We start from the raw sequence: 27,745 nt of genomic DNA on the forward strand, positions 1-27,745 counted from the left end.
ACCAGGTGTCACAGAGATCTATAACTGTTTATCATCAGTATAGCAGTGAAAATTTACGGCATGTTTACAAACAATCTGGCCTAGTGGTAACATGTACAAAGAGAATGATATTGGACCAAGTATAGAACCCTGAGGAACACCAGAGGTAATACTAGCTAAACCTGACACGGACTCCCCCAGCAAAACTAAAAATCTGTTTGAAAGGTAAGATCTAAACCAGTTTAGTACATTACCCATCAAGCCCACTCATCCCTTAAGGCGATCAATTAAAATGGAGTGATCCACTGTATCAACATCAGCACTGAGGTCCAACAGAACCAGAATGGATATAGCATTTGAATCTGCACTCATGAATAAATCATTAGTTACTCTTGCCACGGCAGTTTCTGTACTGTGATTGGAGCGAAACCCCGATTTAAGTTTTTCAAAGATATTATTAGTATTCAAGAATCCATTAAGTTGCATTAACATTACCTTTTCAAGGACCTTAGCTAAAAAAAGAAGATTTTAAATGGGTCTAAAATTACTCAGAACTGAGCTGTCTAAGTTGGGATTTTTAAGAAGGGGCTTTACCAGAGCAGTTTTAAAAGAAGCTGGAACTATTCCAGTTTCCAGTGAACTATTTATAATTGCAAGAATATAATTACATAGGTAACCAAGGACATCCTTCAGAAACCTTGTTGAAATAGGATCTAAAGTACTAGTTGCAGGTTTCATCTGCATTACAATCCTATTTAAATCCTGTACAGTAATTAAAGAAAACGATTCAATCACTGTTTCCCCCAGTCTGTCTGAAATATTTAAATCAGAACCATAGACTGGAATTTGTTCCCTAATAGTCTTCATTTTATTTTGGAAGTAATTGAAAAATTCTTCACACTTCTAGGATACTAAAATGAAGGATTATCTGTCCGGTTGTCAGCTAGGGCTGAAATCAAGTTCAGTTAGTGCTCCAAATTGGAGTTAGGTTTTTGTTTGGTTATTCTGCATTTACTTGGAAAAATGAATATACAGGTATCACCCTGTTTTCCTGAACTTTGTTGTGTGACTAATTCCTTTTCCTGCCCTAGAAGATAGTGTTTAAGGTGTCAGTGTTAATACTCACGATAACGACTACTGTAGTTATATCACAGAGTTTACAAGTAGAGGAAGCTCCTCACTCACTCATTCTCTCTCATCAAAAGAGGTACTGATCACCTATACATTTGTATATCAACTATAACACATTACATTTAGGGGTAGCATTGTACCTGTCACTAAACCTAACCTGAACCCCACTAATCCTAACTCTAACCCTAATCCTTTTCTGATACAGTTGTGTACTTACATATATCGTGCAAAAAGATGTACACATTAAGTACATTGTAACTATGCATAATAACAGTGTAATTATGTGTAAGTACACAGTAATTGGAGACACTTAATGTAAAGTGTTACCAAATTTATAATATATATATTTAATCCAGACCTCTGCCATCTCCAGCAACCTTATTTTCAGTTGAGTTAAAAGAGCTGGCTCAGCAAGGCCAGAGACAAATGGTTATTAACACATTTCACATATTTGCCAGTTGGTGGAGTCCAGCCTCTGTTCTAGTAACAGGATAGTTTAAGTAAGACGTGCTTGTGTTCAAACCCACAAGAATAAAGGACATGAGCACAACTCCACATGATTGGCTGTTATAGGAAAGTTGGGGAGTTTTCCAGATATTTCTGAATGAGATGCAGTATACTGGAACTGACAATGGCATGACTCACTGCTGATGCTTGCTTGTTTTTCTGTCACTTCATTGCAACTGTTGGAGGAAAGTAACAATGGAAATCACTTGACTGATGGTGAGAAAGCAGCAACAAAATCTCCAGTTATTCCAACCCTGTTCTAAATGTTTTTGTTCCAACCCTGTTCTAAATGTTTTTTTCAAACCAATTAAACCTCCATTCAAACCCTTTAAACAGTTAATTATATCATTGTACTTGTTAAATCTGGTAGAATGGCCTTCAAGGACCATGATTGGACACCCCTGCAATAGACCATGATGAAGAGAAATGGTTATTCTGAAGGGTTCGAAAACATGTTGTGACGAAATGTGGTATGGGAACATAATCTGTCACCAGGACAGAGAAACAAGTAACTTTACTATAACGCAGGCTGTTCAACTGATAGCTCTTGGGCCATACAGTGTATGGATCACTGAGCTCCCCAATATGAGTCTCTCGTTTTTTTTCTTTTGTTGTTTATTCTATTAAACTAGGCTACAAAAAATAAATTAGGAAGGGTGTGGCAGGGCTGAGGTCCCCAATATAAATTAGGAAGGGTGTGGCAGGGCTGAGGTCCCCAATATAAATTAGGAAGGGTGTGGCAGGGCTGAGGTCCCCAATATAAATTAGGAAGGGTGTGGCAGGGCTGAGGTCCCCAATATAAATTAGGAAGGGTGTGGCAGGGCTGAGGTCCCCAATATAAATTAGGAAGGGTGTGGCAGGGCTGAGGTCATCAATATAAATTAGGAAGGGTGTGGCAGGGCTGAGGTCCCCAATATAAATTAGGAAGGGTGTGGCAGGGCTGAGGTCCCCAATATAAATTAGGAAGGGTGTGGCAGGGCTGAGGTCCCCAATATAAATTAGGAAGGGTGTGGCAGGGCTGAGGTCTCCAATATAAATTAGGAAGGGTGTGGCAGGGCTGAGGTCATCAATATAAATTAGGAAGGGTGTGGCAGGGCTGAGGTCCCCAATATAAATTAGGAAGGGTGTGGCAGGGCTGAGGTCCCCAATATAAATTAGGAAGGGTGTGGCAGGGCTGAGGTCCCCAATATAAATTAGGAAGGGTGTGGCAGAGCTGAGGTCCCCAATATAAATTAGGAAGGGTGTGGCAGGGCTGAGGTCCCCAATATAAATTAGGAAGGGTGTGGCAGGGCTGAGGTCCCCAATATAAATTAGGAAGGGTGTGGCAGGGCTGAGGTCCCCAATATAAATTAGGAAGGGTGTGGCAGGGCTGAGGTCCCCAATATAAATTAGGAAGGGTGTGGCAGGGCTGAGGTCCCCAATATAAATTAGGAAGGGTGTGGCAGGGCTGAGGTCCCCAATATAAATTAGGAAGGGTGTGGCAGGGCTGAGGTCCCCAATATAAATTAGGAAGGGTGTGGCAGGGCTGAGGTCCCCAATATAAATTAGGAAGGGTGTGGCAGGGCTGAGGTCATCAATATAAATTAGGAAGGGTGTGGCAGGGCTGAGGTCCCCAATATAAATTAGGAAGGGTGTGGCAGGGCTGAGGTCCCCAATATAAATTAGGAAGGGTGTGGCAGGGCTGAGGTCCCCAATATAAATTAGGAAGGGTGTGGCAGGGCTGAGGTCTCCAATATAAATTAGGAAGGGTGTGGCAGGGCTGAGGTCATCAATATAAATTAGGAAGGGTGTGGCAGGGCTGAGGTCCCCAATATAAATTAGGAAGGGTGTGGCAGGGCTGAGGTCGCCAATATAAATTAGGAAGGGTGTGGCAGGGCTGAGGTCCCCAATATAAATTAGGAAGGGTGTGGCAGGGCTGAGGTCCCCAATATAAATTAGGAAGGGTGTGGCAGGGCTGAGGTCGCCAATATAAATTAGGAAGGGTGTGGCAGGGCTGAGGTCCCCAATATAAATTAGGAAGGGTGTGGCAGGGCTGAGGTCCCCAATATAAATTAGGAAGGGTGTGGCAGGGCTGAGGTCCCCAATATAAATTAGGAAGGGTGTGGCAGGGCTGAGGTCCCCAATATAAATTAGGAAGGGTGTGGCAGGGCTGAGGTCCCCAATATAAATTAGGAAGGGTGTGGCAGGGCTGAGGTCCCCAATATAAATTAGGAAGGGTGTGGTAGGGCTGAGGTCCCCAATATGGGTTTTTGCATTTTTGTTTTTAGTTTTATGTGTTTTTAGTTTTGTAAATAAAGTTGGTGTTAAATATATTTTAAAATGGTGAGCTTTGCAGCCTTTATATATTATTATTATGTATTTCTTAGCAGACGCCCTTATCCAGGGCGACTTACAATTGTTACAAGATATCACATTATACATTATTTCACATTATACAGATATCACATTATTTTTACATACAATTACCCATTTATACAGTTGGGTTTTTACTGGAGCAATCTAGGTAAAGTACCTTGCTCAAGGGTACAACAGCAGTGTCCCCCACTGGGGACTGAACCCACAACCCTCCTGTCAAGAGTCCAGAGCCCTAACCACTACTCCACACTGCTGCCCTATATATATACTTTACCGTATGTCAGCTTGAAATGGTTATATAAATGATTGATCCAACCGAAAACATAAAAAAAAAAAAAAGTTGAATAAGCACAGCCTTAAATGGTTGTGTGAAAAAAAAAGTCTACAATATGTGAATGGAAGTTTCCATCAAGATTAGCGTCTATGCATGTCTTGACCAGGCTGAAATACAGTATAATTGGCATGCTGTTTTAAGAGAAATAAGTTCAGAAAGCTGCAGAACCGATTTGTGGTTTTGCATCAGAGCTGCAAATGCATGTTATTGTAGCAATCCGTGCATTTGTGTTTATGTACCGTATTCTCTGCTGTCCGTTTGTGTTATTCCCTCCCCGCTGTATTCCACCATTGCTTGTTTACCTTTTGTGTGTGTTCCCGTACCATGTTACCCACTGTCTGTTTGTCTGCCCTGGTCTGTTCCCATTTGTTGTTATCTGTGCACCCTCATTGGTTGTTGTTTGTCTGGCTGTGCCCATTGGTCTTTTTGCATAAGGGCGCGGGCTAAGGCCATAAGGAGGGCTGGAGTGCTGTTCAGTGGTGTGGTTCCTGACATGCAGCGAAGCGGACAGAGCAGTGGATGTGGAAATAGCATCCAAATAATAAAGAGAATTAAACTGAAAGCAGTGTGTCTTCTCCATTTCTTGCCTCCTGTGAAACGCTACATTATCAGTACAATCGTAAGGGTTGGTGTTACAGCCAGTCTTTTAGTGCCGGAGGAGCGGAGAGGTCTAGCGGGGGTGTAGAGAGAGATGAGGGTCTGGAGGTAGCTGGGTGCAGTCTGGTCAAGGCATCTGTAGGTGAGTACAAGAGTCTTGAACTGGATGCGAGGATATAGGTAGATAGATAGATAGATAGATAGATAGATAGATAGATAGATAGATAGATAGATAGATAGATAGATAGAGGTAGATATAGGTAGAAATATACTACTGTGTGTGTGTGTGTATGTGTGTGTGTAAATATATAGATATGTTAAACATACTGAAACCTTGGGAAGTTGGCTCTTTTGAGCAAAAACTTTGCATAAACTATACTGCATACACACATCCCATACAAATAAGTGTAATATTACTTTATCTCTGTAGGTTAGCCCATCTGTTCAGTTTTAGAGTTCGTTTTTAAGAGTTGTTCTTTGCCAATAACTTTTCATGTGACTATCAAGACTCATCATCTCACTGCTATTGTTATTTTTAGTATGTAAACATATATAAAGAAAGGTATGCATTACATTTTTGGGTTCCATACATAGGTTTGGAGAGTTACATCAATACATGTAAGAAATTAACAAAACAAAACTAAAAGTGTACAGTACATATTTAATAATTATCATGCATATTGTAACAATGAACTTTTCAAACATCACACTCTCCATGTTTTGTACTTAACAGAAAAAGTAATATTAAAATGATACAGTATACAGCTATCAATGGCTTGTGATTCCACCTGGGTTTGCGGATGAGTGGGCACCACTTTGTATTGCTGGCCTGTTGTAACATTCAGGGCTACTGGAAGTTTATTAGTTAGCTTAGTCTTTTTATTAGACAACCAGTTACGTTTAACGCACCTGTTAACTAGAGACAGAAAGCACTGCAGCCTTGTTGAATAGAGACAGAAAGCACTGCAGCCTTGTTAACTAGAGACAGAAAGCACTGCAGCCTTGTTAACTAGATTCAGAAAGCACTGCAGCCTTGTTAACTAGAGACAGAAAGCACTGCAGCCTTGTTAACTAGAGACAGAAAGCACTGCAGCCTTGTTAACTAGAGACAGAAAGCACTGCAGCCTTGTTAACTAGAGACAGAAAGCACTGCGGCCTTGTTAACTAGAGACAGAAAGCACTGCAGCCTTGTTAACTAGAGACAGAAAGCACTGCGGCCTTGTTAACTAGAGACAGAAAGCACTGCAGCCTTGTTAACTAGAGACAGAAAGCACTGCAGCCTTGTTAACTAGAGACAGAAAGCACTGCAGCCTTGTTAACTGGAGACAGAAAGCACTGCAGTCTTGTTAACTAGAGACAGAAAGCACTGCAGCCTTGTTAACTAGATTCAGAAAGCACTGCAGCCTTGTTAACTAGAGACAGAAAGCACTGCAGCCTTGTTAACTAGAGACAGAAAGCACTGCAGCCTTGTTAACTAGAGACAGAAAGCACTGCAGCCTTGTTAACTAGAGACAGAAAGCACTGCAGCCTTGTTAACTAGAGACAGAAAGCACTGCAGCCTTGTTAACGAGATACAGAAAGCACTGCAGTCTTGTTAACTAGAGACAGGACACACCTGCCCTTCCTCTCTGTGTAATGTCTCATTCTTCTCCTCATTCTCTGCTGTCCTGGTAAACTTCATGTTACCAGCTGCTACCCCTGTACATAAAAGAGGAAACATAGTAACTTCTGTCATAGGTGTACAATAGCAAGATTTGTAAAAGAGGGAGAATAATTTAAAATTCAACATAAATATTAACTTAAAAAGGCATACTTACTACAGTAGATAAAAATGCAAGCCCACAATAACCCTACCAAGAGTACTGGTGTTAAAAAGCAAAGGAGGCTGTTCTGCATAAAGAAACTGCAAGGACCTGCAAGAATACCAATGATGTAATTAAAATCGTTCCTTGAAATTGAATAGAAGTACGTGAAAAAACCTTGACTACTGTATACCGCAACATCCATCCCAACCCTATGTTTGAAATCTTACAGCAAAGTACTTTAACCTTTTTCACATATGAACAATAGTTTTCTTTTAACATGCTCATAACTATGTATATCACCACAAGACGACCATTAAGATGTGGTATCTTTTAGATGTTATTAAAAATTATAAAACATTATATATATGCCTTGCAAAAGTATTCAGACCCCGGACCAATTCTCTCATATTACTGAACTACAAATGGTACACTGAAACTCAAAATCAATTATTGTAAGGTGACATTGGTTTTATGTTGGGAAATATTTTTAAGAAAAATAAAAAACTGAAATATCTTGCTTGCATAAGTATTCAACCCCCACACATTATTATTTGGTAGAGCCACCTTTCGCTGCAATAACAGCTTTAAGTCTTTCGGGGTAAGTACCAGCTTTGCACACAGTGTCGGAGTGATTTTGGCCCATTCTTCTTGGCAGATTTGTTCCAGGTTGTTCAGGTTGTTTGGACGACGCTTGTGGACCACAATTTTCAAATAGTGCCACAGATTCTCAGTGGGATTGAGATCAGGACTTTGACTGGGCCACTGTAGGACATTCACCTTTTTGTTCTTGAGCCACTCCAATGTTGCTTTGGCCTTGTGCTTGGAATCATTGTCCTGCTGAAAGGTGAATTTCCTCCCAAGCTTCAGTTTTTTAGTGGACTGAAGCAGGTTCTCTTGCAGTATTTCCCTGTATTTTGCTCCATCCATTCTTCCTTCAATTTTAACAAGATGCCCAGTCCCTGCTGATGAGAAGCATCCCCACAGCATGATGCTGCCACCACCATACTTCACTGTAGGGATGGTGTGTCTTGAGGCATGGTCAGTGTTAGGTTTGCGCCACACATAGCGCTTTGAGTTTTGGCCAAAAAGCTCTATCTTGGTCTCATCTGACCACAAAACCTTTTCCCACATCGCAGCTGGGTCACTCTCATGCTTTCTGGCAAACTCCAGACGTGCTTTCAGATGGTACTTTTTGAGTAACGGCTTCTTTCTTGCCACCCTCCCATACAGGCCAGTGTTATGCAGAGCTCTTGATATGATTGACTGGTGCACCATTACTCCACTCCCAGCCACTGAACTCTGTAGCTCCTTCAAAGTGATTGTTGGCCTCTCTGTGGCTTCTCTCACAAGTCTCCTTCTTGTTTGAGCGCTGAGTTTTGAGGGACGGCCTTTTCTTGGCAGTACCTGGGTGGTGTGATGCAGCTTCCACTTCCTGATTATTGATCCAACTGTGCTCACTGGGATATCCAAACACTTGGATATTATTTTGTACCCTTTCCCTAATCTATGCATTTGTATTACTTTATCTCGAACTTCTGTAGAATGCTCTTTGGTCTTCATTTTCCTTCAGATTCACAGCTTGACCAATGATCCTTCAACAGTGGGGTTTTTATCCAGAAAATGTGACAGCAATTTTAATGGTTCACAGGTGGAGGCCAATGGTAATGTAATTGTGCCCTCGTTAGGGCAATTTCATCGGTGTAAACTGGGAGCCTCCACAGCACAGGGGTTGAATATTTATGCAAGCAAGATATTTCAGTTTTTTATTTTTCTTAAAAATATTTCCCAACATAAAACCAATGTCACCTTGCAATAATTGATTTTGAGTTTCAGTGTCTTAAAATAAAATATCAAACAGAACGAAATTTCAATATATTATTTGTAATTCAGTAATATGAGAGAATTGGTCAGGGGTCTGAATACTTTTGCAAGGCACTGTATATATATATATATATATATATATATATATATATATATATAATCAAATGTGTCACTGTGTGCTCAAACTTTATTTTGAAAGTACTGATTATAAAATGATTGTGATTTTTAGTATCACTTTGTGAAACAAAGTTTTCTCAACTTAAGTATTTCAAGTAAGTCGTTTACTCATGTAAAGTTTCACTGATCTATTATTGGCATCAATAAACTGGCTGGTACAAGAAGGTATTCCATTTCGCTCAGCAGAAGATAAAAACAGGAAATCACCGGAAAAAGTATATTCCATATACTTACTTTCTTTGTAAATGTTAAATAAGATGACTGATAATGTGAGCAAATACTGGACAATTTTGATTACACAGTGTAGCCATTGCAGTTGGACTGTGGGGAAAAAGAAAAAAAAAAATAGTGGAGTGTCCTACAAAACTAGATCTCCTGCAATTTCAGATTCAACTCATTGTACCAGTACTTATAATATTAACATAACATTAAAAGGATGCAGTGGAAAAACTTGATAAAACAGCAACACATTTCTATAACACCTTTTTATTAAACCTTTAGATTGACACTTGCAGCCCTATTGGCTAATCCAGTGACCAAAAGTAGTCTTCTGAGATCCGAGAGTTCATAAAAACAGATGTTGACTGCAGTTTTCTCCCTACAGTGGAAAACCGTTCCCCTTGGGTTAATAAGCGTCTGTCACTTATTATAGTCTCAGTCAAAAGGCTCATGAAACATATATCAATCTGTTCTCTAGTAGATAATTGCTGTGTTTGGAAGGCTGCTGCCCTGCAATTGTGCGTGCTTCAGCTTAATCTAAATATATACGAAGTAAAGAAGGACATACTGTACCTTGTCTTCTTTCTATTATGGTTAATATTAAGATGGGTATGGCAATCACCATCAGAATCCCCGAAACAACTGTGAGGTTATTTTCTGCCAACACAAATATAAAACTGTAAAGAAGATTTTAAAACAGAGGAAAATGTACATTATATGACAAAGAAATAAGAACATAAGAAAACGTATGAATGAAGGGTCAGGACCCAAGTGATTCTGTCTTAACAACATAAGAACATAAGAACATAAGAACGTTTACAAATGAGAGGAGGCCATTTGGCCCATCTTGCTTGTTTAGTTGTTAGTAGCTCATTGATCCCAGAATCTCATCAAGCAGCTTCTTGAAGGATCCCAGGGTGTCAGCTTTAACAACATTACTGGGGAGTTGGTGCCATACCCTCACAATTCTCTGTGTAAAAAAGTGCCTCCTATTTTCTGTGTTAGACAGACTAGGTAGCTCATAGCATGTTTGTAAAATTACTGCCACAAAGTGGTTTTCTTGTAGGATACAATTGGAATTTACCTACAGAATCGTTGAATAGAGTTGTGTACCAAACAGTAAGGCATTATCTCAAAGCATGAGGCTTTTATTTTAGGAAGCTGTGTGGTCCAGTGGTTAAAGAAAAGGGCTTGTAACCAGCAGGTTCAAATCCCACCTCAGCCACCATTTTGAAGTCTCCTATGACCTTGATGCCATCTCAGAAAAATGCAGATATGTATCCACTTAGGCAGCTGGAACTAAACTGAACTGGTGGGCTTAAGGCCCCTGTATTTATACTATTTATATTACTGGAAAGTTCTAGAAAGTTCTAGAAGTTACTCCAAGTTTACTCAGCACTGAATCTATCTGGAATGTTCTGGAAAATAGGTCAATTTCAAAATATCACTGTCCTGGTCACAAAAGCAAAGTTTGTGGGGAATAATAGCCATTTTCTATACTTTTGAGGCATAAGCAATTAGGAAATAACACTTACTACCCAGGAACAAAAATTGTGTTACATAGTGCAGCATCTGAAACTGTTAATAGGCTATCAAAAGAGAACAATGCGACTGAAGAAAAAAGCAGATCTAGTTTTTATTTACCTTCATGAATCCATAAGCCCAGTCCAGCGATGTTTAGAATAGGGGAAACAAGGTCACCAATATCCAACCACCAATGCATCAGACCAAACCCTAAAAGGAAGCACATCTGTGAATAATAGAATTTTCACTCTTGTTGTTGCTTCCTTTACCCCACTCACCCCATAAGCACATGATTTTAACAAGTCTAATGGTACCCCAAAATGTATCTGTTTTCTAAGAATCAACGACTGGGGTAGAGCATTTTTGCCCATTTAACTTCAATCAAACTCCTTCACTAAATATATTTAAAAAACCCTGAATAGATCATCACCCCTCTTCAACAACAGATAAAGTATGCTAATGAACAAGCTGTTCCACAAGTGCTGCTGTACCCCAAATGTTATTAATGTACTACCTATGCACCAGCCGAAACAGCTGTCTACTTAAATTAGTTTCCTAATTTGACCTTTAAAAATCCACTGTGTGGGATATTTTCCTAATCTTACCCCAAATTAGTTTCTGCACTGTTAACAGGAGTACAACATTGTTTTTCAGGTTAGGGGATTTTTAAAAAACATGATGTGACAATGACAGAAACACTGGATTTATACAGGTAACACTTGGATATGAAATTATTCCCCTTGACTGTGTAGAATAGATTTTGTATATTAGACTCCACCATACTGTACAGCTTGAAAAGCACCAACAGAACACTGAAAAGCTAAACTTGATAAATGCCTATTGGCATCAAATTGTAGCAAAACTGAAAATGCAACATAAGAAGTACCTCTTTCTTCCCATTTCCAAAACAGCATAGTGATGGACGGCACAGATAGTAGGTTCATGACAAATGCACAGATCTCTATAATGACAATGGCTTTCTGCCAATCTGAAAAAACTTAAACGAGAAGAAAATTAAAAAAAAAAAAAAAAAAAATGTACAAAGTGTTTACATTCCTGTAAACTAATATGATTAACTCTGTCAGCACTGTGGGATTGAGTCAGGGGTAAGACAGCCCTGGATTTAAAAGTGTTTATATTGCTTTAAACGAATATGATTAACTCTTTCAGCACTGTGGGTTTGAGCCATGGATATGACAGCCCTGGATTTAAAAGGATATTTCACAGGGCTGCTGAATCACAGTGGATTGCATCAACCATCTATGTTTAGGGCTAATAGCAAGATAACCACAGATAAATGCAACCCATCTGTGATTTAATCCCCAATTAAAAGGATTACGCTATGATCACAAATTAAATAGGTTCAGTGTCTGACTGGAGTTCTACAGTTTTGACTGCCATTCTCTTTTCTAGACCAGTTTACAGGTCTTCAGTGTTGTCATGTGACATTATTCTTTTTTTAAAGGAAAGTTAATAAAAACAAGCAGACAATGCAGTAAGTCATTTTAACATTATACTGTATTCATGGGCGTCCGCAGGGGAGGGCAAGGGGGTGGGGAGTGGGGCGGGCACTTCACTCCTGAGAAGAATATTAAGTTGATTTAAGTCTCTGGCTGTTCTGCTCAAAGGCGGGGTGGACAGTCCAGGGATTCTTGTGCACCGACATTTATTTATTTTCAAAATAACTTCTGTGTCCAGTAGTGCAGACTACAGGGACAGAAAGGCAATGTGATGTTAAGAACTCACAAATTCAGACAACCAGGAGCGCAAAGAAATCCAGACCAGTAATTAAAAAAAAACAACGAAATTCTCTGATAAAAAACAATACAAATCTGTGTTATTCCACAATTAAAATAAAAGGAAGTAACAAGTTAACACAGGAAGTATTTATTGGTACACTTTTAAATTCTAAGGAGATAACAAGCTCACCAGTGTCATCCATCAATAATATAAACAAACTTACCATTTTACTTTAAACATTACAAATACTTCTGTGTAGTAATACAAAACTACAAATAGTATACATATTAGTTTATCTCCAAGTTAGTCTTTGTTATCCGGATGGCTATTGCCAAACTCCTTGACCTGATATTAGGGGTGATTTTTTTAAAATCTTTTTGGCATCTTTAAACAGCTTGTTCAGTAGTAACAACGCACTGGATACTGAAGTAAACTGCAGCTACGTTGCTGCATTCCTGTCAGATTAAATGCTACTCTATACAGTGTGTCGGGTATTACAGTATAAATTGAACTCTTAATTATAGCGGCACGGTGCTACCACAGGGTTGACCCCGTTAAACAGACTGTGCAGTGTAGTTATCTTTCCCTGAATATTTCATATTGTAATCATCACAATTTGAATCATTCTGAGTGGTTCTGACTTTGAGTTTTTTGACCCTGTTGCTGTATCTAGTTTTCAGGTAAGTTCAATGCCATTGTGGAATCTGCCTGTTCCTGATACACCCTATGCTACAGAGCTGGCGAAGCCCCTAGTTGAAAGATCACAGCCTCACATGATGTTCTTGATTGAGGAAAGTCAGTTGCATCTACTGTACATTCTCTGGAAGCAGATTTTTATACACATTTGAAATGTCATGGGCGCTAAACCCACCTGGGTTCCAAAGCTACATTTAATGACGTGTAGAGGCAAACAGATTCTGAGCATTAAACTGACAACTGAGTTAACTGAGGGGATCATATCAGTGAAAAGGGGTAAACAAAATAATCATATTAAGCACATTTTTGTGACTGATATAATTGTGTACATTCAAACACAGCATTATTCAACATTACAAAGCCTACATGTACTTACCAATTAGTAATAGATCTGATGTCTTGTTGTGCTTTGTGAATTGGGCTTGGCACTTGTATACTCCGCAGAGCCTCGACTCAGATGCATTAGAGGGTAGTTTTAGGGTGTTGTTTGAAATCTCAAAGTCTTCTGGGACATTTTGATCATCCTTTGTCCATGTCACTGAATTGTAACTAGTGACATTACAAGTTAGGATATCTTGGTTTTTAATTATGCTCGGGTCACCAGGAAGCTCTGAAGGGAAACATTATTTATTTATTTATTTATTTATTTTTTAATTCAAAGTTTTACAAATGAAGATTTAGGGCCCTATCCTGGAGGATTCCTAGATACCCACTTTTCCTCTTGAGCTTTGTGAGCCACTTGTGTCTTACTGCAATGCCTATTTTCTATTTCGTTTTATCTACAAAGCATTATTACATGATTGCTAATGGCATTGCTTAGGAACAGGTGGTATATTCCATTTAGTCATGCAAACATGACTAAAACTGCTGCTGTGTAAAAAAAAAAAAAACATGTGTATATCAAATCATCAGGAAAAAGCACCCAATATAAGAATGGGCTCTTTTAGAGTTCAGTGTCCAGTTATTTCCCTGACTCACTCTGCACACCATGCCATCTTTAATATATGGAAAGATGAGACATACAAGGTGCTGGCAATACTTATCTAAAATGTACTGGAATTATGTTGTTATCTTTATGTTCTCATATATTTTACTTATTAAGCAATACAGCCTTTCAGTTTCTGTAGAACTATAACTGGCAAGCTTTGGCCTAATAGTATGTTTAGCTTCATTCTTTGCACATACATTACTGTATGTTGTTAAATAATATAATGCAATACTAAATTAATACAGGTTTTTGGATAATATATTTACCAATATATATGAATGTATTTTTACAGTATTCAAATATATTTGAGCAATAACTACAAGGTGCATTCAGTGTAAAAGGAGATAACATCTGAGTGAATAAAAGCCGAGACAGAGTTGAGGTTTGTATATTAGGCAAGAAGATGGTTATCTCCAAGTACACTTGTTGCTTCTTCCTATTATAATTATGATGTGTTTTTGTCTTTCCTGGTGTACCCTGTATACATTTGAAAAGTCAACGGCATACCCCTGTCATATAATTTGCAATATACTTTTGTGGTCCTGGGTTTTTCATATCCTCATCAAACACTTACCGAGAACGCGGAGCCAATACTGCTGCCTTTCCTTTTGGTTAATTCTTCTTTCATAATGGCCACCATCTTGCCACTCCACATGATTCAAAGTGAATGAACCATTGGGCAAGACAGATATCCGTTTTTTGTACTTTGCAAAGATGTCAGGGCTCTCTGGCGACGCGGAGTAAAGGGTAAGAACATCCTCTGAATATCCACTGCTGTTCTTAAATGTCCATTCAATCAATCTGGTCTGATTCCCCTTCGCCCCTGGCAGGGAAACTGAATCCCCGAGGTACACTGGTATCTCTGGAACCTCAAGCCTGTCTCCTGGAACCTCATTGGTCACTAGAAACACAGACACACAGCTGTAGTATGGCCATGACCTCAGTCAACCCAACACAGGCTTTCTCAGATCCTATCAAATGCATTCACACAATCTCCTCTTCCATTCCTGTAGCATCCATGGTAATAGGGACCTTGCAGTTGTTAAAACTCATTTGTACACAATTTACAGGCTTAAATAAAAAAATAAAATGTGCATGATACCAACTTTGGCTACTTAAGCTAACAGTAATATTTGGATGATCTAAAATTGTTACAGTCTATGGAGGATCATTTGTGCCAAAATTAAATAAATAAATAAATAAATAAATAAATAAATAAATAAATAAATAAAAATAGAAAACAAAATAAATACATCAATAAATAAATAAAAAAACGAAATAAATAAATAAATAGATTAAAAAAACAACAATAAATACATACATAAATAATAATAAAAAAAATACATTACATAGACAAGTTTATTTATTAATTTATTCATTTATTAATTAATTTATTAATTTATTTCATTTTTCACAATCTTTTCACGCTGATATTTCTCATTAGTATCAATCATACTGGAATGATGGGACAATACCGTTGGTGTGTTCGATTATCTACTAACTGGTCTGCCAGGTTTCAGTCAGCGTAGAACGGAGAAGCAGTAGTGATACAGTAATACAGCACACCCTCGCTAGAAGCAGTAGTGATACAGTAATACAGCACACCCTCACTAGAAGCAGAAGTGATACAGTAATACAGCACACCCTCGCTAGAAGCAGTAGTGATACAGTAATACAGCACACCCTCGCTAGAAGCAGTAGTGATACAGTAATACAGCACACCCTCGCTAGAAGCAGTAGTGATACAGTAATACAGCACACCCTCGCTAGAAGCAGTAGTGATACAGTAATACAGCACACCCTCGCTAGAAGCAGTAGTGATACAGTAATACAGCACACCCTCGCTAGAAGCAGTTGTGATACAGTAATACAGCACACCCTCGCTAGAAGCAGTAGTGATACAGTAATACAGCACACCCTCGCTAGAAGCAGTAGTGATACAGTAATACAGCACACCCTCACTATAACGCCCTGCATAATAACAGACCTTCGTCTGTAACGAACCTGGCCCCTGGATCCCAACTAAACAATAAAAAAATCGATAATCTAAACACACTATAACGCATGCAGACTGTGGCCGAGGGGTAATAAGATAATTAACAGCTAGTTAACCCCTCGGCCAGAGTATAAGAACCTGCAGCTATCCGTGCTGCGAGGAGAGTGTACAGAGGAGAGTACTGGGAGCAGAGAGAGCGAGGTGAGAGAAAACAGTTAAGAACAATTGCTATATTTAAGTATACTTGTTTCTGTTTATTTGTTTGGCCAACGCGCCTTTTTGTTTTGTGTTTTGTTTTTTGTTTAAATCTTTTGTTTTGTATTATTATTTATTAAATACGCTGACCACTGTTGCGTTCAGCTTCACCCGCCCATCCATTGTTTTGGTTCTGGTACTTCCTGGTCCGTGACGTCACCACACCTCACCACTGCAAGCCATCCTGCCACAGAGGGACACACAAGCACTGTCTAACCCAGAGGTTAGCGGTGTGAACTTACACCCATCAAGGACCCTTGTGCCTTCAGAAGGCAAGGAAGGGTCTACCACATTAAGATGGTAGAACCTGGAGAAGGTATGCGGCGTAGCCCAGCTAGCCGCAGTACAAATATCAGACATCGAGGCACCTCTGAAAAGGGCCCAAGATATAGCCAACCCTCTAGTGGAGTGTGCGGCTACCCTACCAGGTGGGGGCAAGCCAGCACTATTATATGCAGTCGATACTGTATCCACAATCCAATGTGACAGACGCTGCTTAGAGAGTCCTAGGGTCTGTGTCCCGTGACAGACAAAGAGCTGGTCAGATTGACACAGAGCCCTTGTCCTATGCATGTAGCATCTCAATGCCCGCACTGGGCAGATGAAATTTAATCTGTCATCCTCTGTTGAAGCAAATGTAGGTGGATGGAAGGACTCCAGTTCCACAGACTGATTAATGTGGAAGGCTGTGATCACCTTGGGGAGGAAAGCAGGGTCGGTGCGCAGAGACACCATGCTGCCATCTTCCCAAATACGCATGCAGGAGCTATGCACAGACAATGCCTGCAGCTCACTGACCCGCTTAGCGAAGGTGTTAGCCAAGAGGAAGGCTGTCTTCATAGACAGGTACTTCAACTCTATGGAGTGTATGGGCTCAAACAGGGCCTTCAAGAGAGAGTCTCCAGTACAACATTGAGGCTCCATTTGGGGAGAACAGTCCTCCTAGGAGGGCGTAATCACTGAGCGCCTTTAAGAAAATGGGTAGCCAAAAAATGCGCACCCGGAGACATTGAATCTACGGGGGCATGGCAAGCAGAGATAGCCGCTAAATACACCTTCAAGGTGGAAGGTGACCTATCAGCATCAAGCAGTTCTTGCAGAAACTGTAAGATGACTGGCATAGGGCTAGAAATGGGGTCATGGCTTCTAGCCAGACACCAAGCTTGGAAATACCTCCAATTATAGGTATACAAGGACCTAGTGGAGTCTGCCCTAGCGCTCTGCAACGTACCCACAACCGCATCTGATAGCCCTAGAGCTAACCAGCGGTCACTTTCAGAGGCCAGACCCATAGCAGGAACCTACCCGGTTCCGGGTGCCAAAGAGAGCCTTCAGTCTGATTGAGGAGATCCAAGTGAAGTGGAATCTCCCAGGGCTGGCCGTGCAACAGCTGGCACAGGGTCAAAAACCAGACTCTCCTGGGCCACTTGGGGGCCACTAGGAGAACTGACACTTTCTCTAACCAGGCTTTTTCGAGAAAAGCCGGGAGCAGAGGTATAGGCGGGAAAACGTACAAAAACACTTTGGGCCATTCGTGCGCTAGGGCGTCTACGCCAAGTGGGCCACCTAAGCGGTGGAGGGAGTACCATAGGGGGCAATGCGTCGTCTCTGCCGAGGCGAAGAGATTGACCTGCGCCTTCCTGAACCGTTCCAAATGCTCTCCACTAACTGAAGGTGAAGTCGCCACTCTGCATCGTTGATGGTGAGGCCCAGCCTTGCCAGATGCTCTGTCACGACCGCCGTGTGGGCCACTGCTCCCTCTCGCGACTGGGCACAGATCAACCAGTCATTGAGATAGTTTATTACTCTGATCCCCTGCAGCCACAGGGGCGTCAGGATAGCGTACACGCATTTTGATAACATACGAGGAGCTAGGGAGAGACCGAATGGCAGGACAACAACTCGTAAACGCTTCCTTGAAAAGAAAGCGGAGATACTTTCTGTGCTCTGGACGAATGGGAACGTGAAGTACGTGTCCTGTAAGTCCACGGTTGTGAACCAGTTGCCCGAAGTGACGTACTGGAGGATGTGACGGTGCGTCATCATGTGGAACCTCCCTTCTTTTAAGAACCTGTTGAGGAGCCTCAGATCTAAGATGTGTCCTTTTTGGGTACCAGAAAATACCTCGAGTAGTGCCCCTCTCCACAGCAAGGCGGCCACTTTCTTCTGAAGTACCGAGGCCTGTAGAGGGTCTGTCATGAAAGTATTCGTGATGCCTCGAAAGGGAGGAGGTCCCAAGCGGAACTGAAGCACGTAACCATTTTAAACGGTGGCGAACACTCAGAAGTCTGAGGTGCAAGCGCGCCAGTACTGCAGCTGTTGTGCCGAAAAGGGGGTCTGAGGCCGCCAGCCTTCAGGGGCCCTGCTTGGGCTGCCGAGACTGAGGCGGGGCAGTTCAGGGTGGCTGTTTAGGGCGCTGGCCCTGAAAACGTATCCTGTGGCGCTGGTGTGTGGACTGGCCACGTCCTGCGTTCCCTGCTGGTTGGGCCCGGTTGCTTGCTGCTGATGTGCCCTGTAGGTGATGCCTTAGGTCTGGGGACTGAAACTGTTCTGGTGACAGTCCGCGTCTGAGGAGCTCGCCAGTGGCTCGACCTGCCCCAGGCGGAGGCACGGGGTGGGAGCAACGCGGCCACCTGCCGGGACGCCTTGTGTTTCCGGTGGGATTTCTGTAGGATCTCGTCCACAGCTGGCCCAAATGTATGTCCTGGGGATATAGGCGCGTCAAGCAGCGCAGCCTTATCCGCATCAGGAACTCTGGCTTGTGACAGCCACAGCTGTCTACGAGCCACGATCAAGCTAGCCAGGCTCCGGCCAAGAGCTTGCCCTTGGAGACCAGAGATCTGCAGCAGTGTGCTGGACTCCATGGCCACCGGCTCGGGCAAATTGCCGTCCAATTAAGCAATAAGCACACTCGCTGTATTAGACAGGTGAGTTCCCTGCGCCTCTGCTGCATATACCTGCTTTAGATGCATTTCCGTCACCTTACACTGAGGGTTCGGGCACGCTGGGTCTCTAGCCAATCCACCTACCAGCGGGGCCTTAACTAGGGCCGCGATGGTGGAGTCCACCGGGGGAACCCCGCAAGGCCAAGCTTATCCACGCCTTCTTCTAAGGAGGCAAGCGGTGCAGCGTGTTTCAGCACGCTAGGACCCGAGGCCGGAAGAGCCCAGGAAATCTGGGAAGGCCAGGAACTTCTGAGGGTGAGAAGCCATTGCCTGCGTCCAGAACTTTGACCGGATGGTTCCGCCACTGGCATCCAAGGGACCTGCGCATCGGGAATCCAAGGGACCTGCGCATCGGGAATGTCTTGCAGGGGGTTCTGGGACATGTCATGGAGGAGGGGCTCTGGGGACCCAATAGCTGCTGACGGTCCGGCCATAGAGGACGCAGAGCTCGCCCTCGTGGCCCTCCCCAAATGAGCTTCCTTCACCCAGGGCTGGAAGGCCTCACAGATGTCACAGGCCACCTCAATCTCAAGGGCACAACACCATGAGCTGTTGTGCTGGGTGTAGTCAGTGGTCAAGCACCGGGCACTGTGTACATCGCGTGCACCGTGCACCCCGAGTACCGTGCACTAAATGTTCCGCGTACTGTACAGCACTGTGCGTTCTCGTACTAGCGTTGTGGCAGTGGGTACCAAGCACCGTGTGCACCGTGCACCGTGCGTATCAAGCCCCGCACGTACCAAGTACCGAGAGCACTATGTGTACCGTGTACTGTGCAGTCCTGTGACTGTGCACCGACGCTGAGGCGCTGGGCACCGTGTGTCATATGCACTAAGCACCTGTGCACCGAGATACCTGAGTATCAAGGGCTATGCTTGCGCCGCGGTACCGAAACACTGGGGAGGCCGCTACACAATGTGCCTACCCTAACCGCATGGTCAACACACCTGGTCAGCGCGTAGCTTGTACCAGGGGGACGAAAGGCTGAAGCTGCGGTGGGCGAGTTGAAGCAGACAGCAAACATGTGGAAAGATAGTAAAGAGGAGAGCACACTATTTGTTTACAGGGCCGACTTACCTAGGTGGGCGGGCCTACACAGCCGGCAGTGTCTACTCAACAGCGGAGGTACAGCAAGGCCTAGCCCCGTGAAGGAACTGTGTACTCTCCGGAAGAATAGACAACCATTTGCGGATGACTGCACAGGCAGTCACTCACACACGACAGACAGATACAAAGAGCTGCCTACCACACAAGCGAGGAGGCCGCTGAAAGACAGAAAGGCAAAAAAGTCTCTGCCTTTTTCAAGTAGGGGAAAGTGGCAAGCCAGCTTTCAGCACGAATGCCAATGCCGAAATACAATCGACTCGATTCCACTCGAGAAGCTCTTTTCTATCAATATGCTCAGCTCAACATAGAGGTCTTACCGTACCGTCTTGAGAAGGAAAAAGAGAAATGGCTTCCTTTGGATGACAGTTTTATCCCCTCGGTGGGCGGGACTGAGTGCATCATCCAAGGAAGGGGCCTATCGGCAGCTCTGGTATAGAGAGCTCAGCGATACCTACCCAATGGGCAGGCATATCCCATGCGTAATGTCTTTGGTGGTCGTCTTCGAATTGAAAGGAAACTAACAAAAGGCTTGCACCCCAACAGGTTCGCTATAGTGAGGGTGTACTGTATTCTCAAAAATGGCTATACCAATTCCACAACTGCTAAGAGAGGCTGGCGTATTATTCTGCTACTATATATTTGCATCGGTACATGCTAATATCTACCCTATTCTTTCAAACAACCATTCTACCCGATACAAAATAAAATCGTCATTTTCCGACACCAAGCTGAAATTGTTTTGATATTGGACATTCGCAGTACACCATATAATAATACAATTATAGTGCCAGCTTCAACCGCTCCTGCTCAAAAAATTAAACGCAGGAATGGTTTGTAATTTACTCTTTGTACCTTGCTTAACAAAAGAAAGAAAGAGCCGTGACGCGTGTCCATATGGCTATGCATGTAGCTAAATGCACAAAGGACCCCAGGATTACTGTGAATAGATGAGCTGTAGCTGTACTTCTGTTGAATTTCAAACTTTAACAGACTGTCGCCACCTTTACTGAGTGTTCAGTATTGCATGCAATGTATTACTTTGGGTGATATTAAGGTTTCACATAGAGACACACTATGATATTAGGGTTTCACACAAAGACGAACAAACATCTTCTCCATGCTGCTACATTTAATACAGGACACCATTTTGTTAGTGCCATTAAATACAAGGGACACTGGCACTGGTATGATGGGAAAGAAAAGCCAAACCATTGTGTTATATACACAATTACACCTTCATCACTCTAAAGGGCACGCCTCTGTGGAATATTAAAGACTACAGTAGATATTTCAATGGGATCTATTTGCATATTTGTTACATTCAACTTTTTATTTTATCTACACCTCATCTATTCACAGTAATCCGGGGGTCCTTTGTGCATTAGTCTACATGCATAGCCATGTGGACACACGTCACGGTTGTTACTGATATTGTACCCTGGCAATTTGTTCTTTCTTTTGTTTAGCAAGGTACAGCAGTGTTGTCGGATAAGACTCCTGTAAGTCATTGTATTGCACGGATTTGTAACGTACAGAAAAAAAATTCTGCTAGTTTAGAAAATGCAGATCTTCGGTTGATCGCAGCATTGTAGCTAACTGCAGTCATCGTTCTAGTTCACGCCGAAGACTGGGAGCAAGATGGCGGTTTGAGTCGTAGCTGTATTCGAGCGCTGTTTTCTTTTTTTTTTTTTTTTCGTATACTCATAAACCTAAAACGGAATTTAATACTGTCTAAACTTTGGCTAATCGTCCATATCAGATTATAATCCAGTTTGTTTTGAGAATCTTCAGAGATGAGGTATGGAGAGCGTCTAAAAAATATTTTGCAAGGAGATGGGTATTCGTTTTGCTGAAGACTTGTGCAAGTCAGACAGAGAGAGGCGCGACAAAAACTGTGGCCAATGATTGCTGAAGCAAGGAAGAGAGTACAAAAGGCTGCTCTTCGTGGAGCTTGTGCCTACAATGAATGACAAAAATGTACTTATGATGGATTATAAACTGCTGTCCTAACGTATATGAAAGTACAACTGACACTGATTTAAATGTAAGAACTTCTTATTTATTTTGTGCTTGTTTGCATATTCGTTGGTGTGTTTGTGTGTATATGTATGTATGTGCATGTATATGTATGTACCTGGATATGTATGTGGATATTCGTTATTTAGTACTATTAAGGGCGATCTATATTTTCTTGTTGTTTTAAATTACTCAGTATTGTATTGTTGTATTTTTTGGTTTACGACTGCTAAGAAATAAATAATAATAACTATTTTGTTTAATAACTATATTTCTCTATTATCACTAAATACCAGGGGCTTTAGAAATAACACTAAACGAAAGGCTATTTTTTCTCTTTTGTAAGGAACAGAAATCAAACCGCTTTTTTTTTTTTTTTTACAAGAAACTCATTCAACTGAAGCTGACGTGAAATTCTGGAAATCCCAATGAGGCAACCACATATTATCTAGCCCATGGCACGTCTCATTCATCCGGAGTTGCTATATTGTTCAACAATATATATGGTAACATTGTAGATCAGTGGTTTTCAAACTTTTTAGGCACCGTACCCCTTTCCAAAAAATCTAGTCTACCGCGTATCCCCATCTGAGATAGGGTCATAATATACCTATGAAAACAGGAAAATAAATGGTATTTTCTAATTACTAGGCTTAAGTACTTATTGATGTTATCTGATTTTTTTTTTTTTAATGCTTACCTACCAATGTGATGGACATGCCTGCTTTTTATCACAGATTTCAGTAAAAGTACATCGATTAGTAAACAATGCAGCCCATACACACGGATATGTTATTCTGTATTTTAAAATGAACGAATAGGACTCAAGTTAGTTAAAAAAAATTCAGCGGGTCATTAAAGGAAAATAAACAAGCCTCGATTTGCTGGCTCAGAGGGAACACAGGGAAGGAGGAGGGGCTAGAGTTCAGCCAATTACTGTTCATGGAATACTGCTGTTAAACTAATGCAATAAAATACAATTAAAACTAAAAATGCCATGTAAAATTATTTCAAAATCCAGACCAATAAGTATGGCAAAACGAGTCCAGGGTATGCTTTTGAAAAACAAAACCTAGGGTTCTAAATTAAAACAAAATCAGAAAGCAATTCTCAACAAAAGTGCGTTTCTTCCAACAAAAGCAGAAGAGAAAACAGACGACGAAGTTTGCATAAAAACAATTTAAAATGTACAAATACAGGCTTAAAAAAAATCATGCGGAACTATGTGAATATTGAATAACACATTGAATAGGTGTGTGTAATTTATTTAACTCGAATATTATCGTTTAACACAGCGGTTTTCAAACTGGGGTACGCGTACCCCTGGGGGTACTCGAGCGCTCCCCATGGGGTACGCGAGAAAAATCCTGTAATGGCGGACAACTGATTTTTTAAATTTTATTTTACCACATTGTAGTACTTTGCGACTTAGCAATCGAATTAACAATGCTGAATCTCCTTTCAAATAAAAACACAGCCTTTCTGTTGGGCGAGGTTAACTATAAACACCCAGCTATAAATGCTATGTGTGTCTTGTGCAGTATCGAATCCAGCCAGAATAAGCACATTGTAGAAAGGTGACATTTATATCATGCAGTCAAAAATGACTTTTAGCAAAATGCTTACATGTTAGTGTTTAGTGCAGTCGACTGTTCATGATAATCAGCTGCTCCAGTGGTTAAAGAAACGGGCTTGTAACCAGGAGGTCCCCGGTTCAAATCCCACCTCAGCCACTGACTCATTGTGTGACCCTGAGCAAGTCACTTAACCTCCTTGTGCTCTGTCTTTCGGATGAGACGTAATTGTAAGTGACTCTGCAGCTGATGCGCAGTTCACACACCCTAGTTTCTTCTATGTAAGTCACCTTGGATAAAGGCGTCTGCTAAATAAACAAATAATAATAATACTAATAATAATAATCAGCTGCCAGACAACTTCGCTATATGACATGAACACACTCATAGGTTTGGAGTAGGGAAAAAATCCAGATACTTTCCAATCCCAGGAGTTAGGGATTTATTTATTTATTTATTTATTTGTAATCCTGCGATTCTATTTTGTAATAATAATAATAATACCATGCGTTTGCTTTTATTAGCCTAATAATTAGCGACGTACATGCGTAGGCTAATGCAATCACTCGACAAAGGAGTTATTCAACGAATTAGTCATAGTGAAAAGACACATGAAGCATTGCACTCCAGGCAGCGCAGGGATTTCACTGTCTTAGTGCGCCATAGCTGTCTGCTCAACTCAATAGTATTGTTATTTAAAAACATAAACTTAGATAAAACACACTGAACTGATTAAACTACAAACACCGAACATTTAAACTCCAGAAAGTAAACGTATATAGTAAATACTAGGCCCTACACATTTTTAAAAGAAGCAACATCAATGATTTTTTTGTTCTTCTTTTTAGCCTACAGACTGCAGAACCACCGCTCTGTTTAAATATGTAATTTAGGTTGGGTGTTTATAGATAACTTCGCCCAACAGAAAGTGAACGTACACCAGTACGGCTGTGGTTTTATTTGAAAGGAGATGTGAAAAAAAAAAAAAAAAAAAAACCGTTGTCCGCCATTACAGGATTTTTCTCGCTATTTCGTTTTTTTGTGTAGGCCTGTTTATTTATTGATTTATATATTATTTATTTCGTTTATTTATTTATCTAGCCTATTTATTTTTAAATTTTGGCACACATTGTCATCCATACTTGTCTGATAACCACGGTAAGCTGCTGGGAGTAGAGGAGCTGTTCTTTTTAGATATTAGTACAGTATGTATGATTTGTAAAATAAATAGCATTTTGTTTGTTATTTGTATGTGTGTCTTCTGTACAGCTGAGCTCTGCTATAATTTGGTACTAAGGCAGGAGCAGATCCAGACTTACACGAAGGGGGGATACCTGATACGAAACACACCCCCATACCCCCATACCCCCTCACCCCCTCACCAACACACCCCAACCCCCACGCCCTCTCCCTGGATCTGCCCATGGTAACATCAGCATTACATAACTGTATGGTTTGATTTTTTATTTTTTAAAGATATTGAGTTTAAGCACATGTAAGAATCTAAATAATAATAATAATAATAATAATAATAATAATAATAATAATAATAATAATAATAATAATAATAATAATAATAATAAATTTGATGTTTTATAAATTGTTTAAATGAGCCAATGAGATCGAATTTGTTGTTTTTGTTTTACAACAGCAGTGTGGAGTAGTGGTTAGGGCTCTGGACTCTTGACCGGAGGGTCGTGGGTTCAATCCCAGATGGGGGACACTGCTGCTGTACCCTTGAGCAAGGTACTTTACTTAGATTGCTCCGGTAAAAAAAACAACTGTATAAATGGGTAATTGTATGTATCTTGTAACAATTGTAAGTCGCCCTGGATAAGGGCGTCTGCTAAGAAATAAATAATAATAAAAACATCTTTGATCTCATTGGCTCACCATACTTTCGGTTTCGTCAAAACGACTTTAAAATATTCAACCGCCTTTTATGAAAATAATGTCCTGCCACAGAGGGAAGAAAACGAATCATTCATAATGAGCCAATGAGATCGAATTTGTTGTTTTTTTTGTTTGTGTGTTTTACAAAATCTTTGATCTCATTGGCTCACCATACTTTCGGTTTCGTCAAAACGACTTTAAAATATTCAACCGCCTTTTTTAAAAATAATGTCCTGCCACAGAGGGAAGAAAACAAATCATTCATTCTGTAATAGTAAGTTGTTTCTTTGTTTTGTTATCGATCTAACATTTAATTTTGCAACACGAATGTCTTAAGTTGTTTTTAATCACCCAGGCACGGTGCATTTGATTTTACTTTTGCTGAATACTGAATCTAAACCCTGGGTGTTTCCTATTGCGTGGCTAATCTTGCATGAACAGTTTGAATGTTACCGAACTTGAGAAAGCACACCCAGAAAGTTAATTTAATGACTAAGCTCATCTAACCTGTTTCATTGGGTAAGTCATTCTTTCATTACAAATTGTACACGATAGCCTGGCCCGTAGAGGCTCTAAAGCTTTTTAATGTTCCAGACAGGAAGGAAGCTAGTATTGCCCATGACAATAAAACAGGACGAATATTTTTTATATCTGTATTTCAATTATATCAATTCATATTTAGTCAGTTTGTAATATATAAAGTTATGTATTTATAAACTTCATTGACAAAGGGTGCTACTGTTCGGGCGAATATTGCAGTACGGTTCTCTAGACTTATGATGGTAGCTACGAAATAATTAAAAACGCTATTCTAAAATGTAATTGTAAACCCTTGAACCCCATACACATGTGCTAATCTAACATGCAATGAACCCCATGTAGCATTCATAAAAACTGAAATGAATACATATCGGATCGCCCTTATGAATAAATTAATATAGCACCGTCCGTCATAAATCCACTGGAACACTGACTCAGCACACACATAAATAAGTAGGCTATTCATAACAGGATGTTGTGGTAACTTGTGATTTGTGTTATCCTACCGCCGAAATGATTACTTAGTTGCTCATAAGAATTAAGTAAGATTGTTAATTTTAGGACTGCGAGGCGCAATAATTGAATGCACTTTTCAATTACAGTGTGGTTTGTAACAAATGTAATGGTATGCATAGCTTTTTTATGCCAGTTCATATAAAGCGTTGTATAACTTGTGTGATAGTACAGTATTTAGGCAAAAAAAAAAAAGATAGATATATATATTAAATTGCAATCAAATCAATTGTGACATGAGCACAGAAACTGAAGTTCTAGATATCTTTATTTTGTAACTACGCGTAAATATGGGTTTTAAAAACTTTGAACAATAAACTCTAGAATATATTAAAACACATTTTACGAAATCAGAAATATAGTAAACGGAATATGTTAGCGGTGGCAGGGGATATTTATTTCCCTAATGGTTTAACCAAGCGAAACTCCACGTGTAGCAGCTAACATTGTCAACTACACTGAGAGAACCTGTCCGGCACTACTTACCTTTTACAACGATGGGGAAAAGAATCCAAAAGAATATCCACGTCATGCTCGTGCTGAGTCTATCGATTTTCGTTGACTTAGCCAATTCTGTACGCAGTGTAGCCTATAAGGAAAAATGCAATATTTCCTTTGTTATTTGTTTGCATCGGAATCGCAAAACAGAAAGAACGCAGTTTTGCAGAACCTGCTCAATGAAGAAAAAAATGCAACTGGAATGAGTAGCCTATTGCTGGCGAGACCACGGTGCGTGTTATGAATTATAGGTGGTGCTTAGTATTTTTTTTTTTTTCCATTATTTTCTGTGCGACTGACATTTCTACAGTTGTTTAGCTATTCTAAAAGTAGTATTTGTTTACCTTTTGGAGGTAGTGTGTGTGTGTGTGTGTGTGCGTGCGTGTGCGTGTGTGTGCGTGTGTGTGCGTGCGTTTGTGTGTGTATATATGTATGTATACTGAGCATCAAAAGAAAGTTATCACTTATATTTGAGCATCTAAAGAAACTTATCACTTACATTTGGATAAAATTCACTAGATGTGATCAAGACTAG

General features: G+C 40.7%; 1 protein-coding gene across 1 annotated transcript; it reads right to left on the reverse strand.

The window, feature by feature from the left end:
• Nucleotides 1-5,503: 5,503 nt before the first annotated feature.
• LOC117420403 (uncharacterized) lies at nt 5,504-27,327 on the reverse strand. Its single transcript, XM_034033837.3, has 9 exons — nt 27,199-27,327; nt 14,448-14,774; nt 13,262-13,495; nt 11,336-11,446; nt 10,570-10,659; nt 9,499-9,582; nt 8,941-9,027; nt 6,721-6,816; nt 5,504-6,601 (listed from the first exon to the last, which is right to left on the reverse strand). Exons 1-9 carry the CDS (start codon nt 27,242-27,244, stop codon nt 6,498-6,500), a joined length of 1,179 nt encoding a protein of 392 aa, XP_033889728.3. The 5' UTR covers nt 27,245-27,327; the 3' UTR covers nt 5,504-6,497.
• Nucleotides 27,328-27,745: the final 418 nt, after the last annotated feature.

This window comes from Acipenser ruthenus, chromosome 1 (assembly GCF_902713425.1).
Source record: "Acipenser ruthenus chromosome 1, fAciRut3.2 maternal haplotype, whole genome shotgun sequence".
NCBI classification, from domain to species: Eukaryota; Metazoa; Chordata; class Actinopteri; order Acipenseriformes; family Acipenseridae; genus Acipenser; species Acipenser ruthenus.

What these genes read in the sequence shown, in the direction of transcription:
- LOC117420403 (XM_034033837.3), bottom strand. Translation starts at nt 27,244, where the DNA reads ATGACGTGGATATTCTTTTGGATTCTTTTCCCCATCGTTGTAAAAG. An exon ending in TTTCCCCATCGTTGTAAAAG is followed by an intron (nt 14,775 to 27,198) that starts GTAAGTAGTGCC and finishes CTGTGTTTCTAG; the next exon opens with TGACCAATGAGGTTCCAGGA. An exon ending in ATTTAACATTTACAAAGAAA is followed by an intron (nt 6,817 to 8,940) that starts GTAAGTATATGG and finishes GTATTCTTGCAG; the next exon opens with GTCCTTGCAGTTTCTTTATG.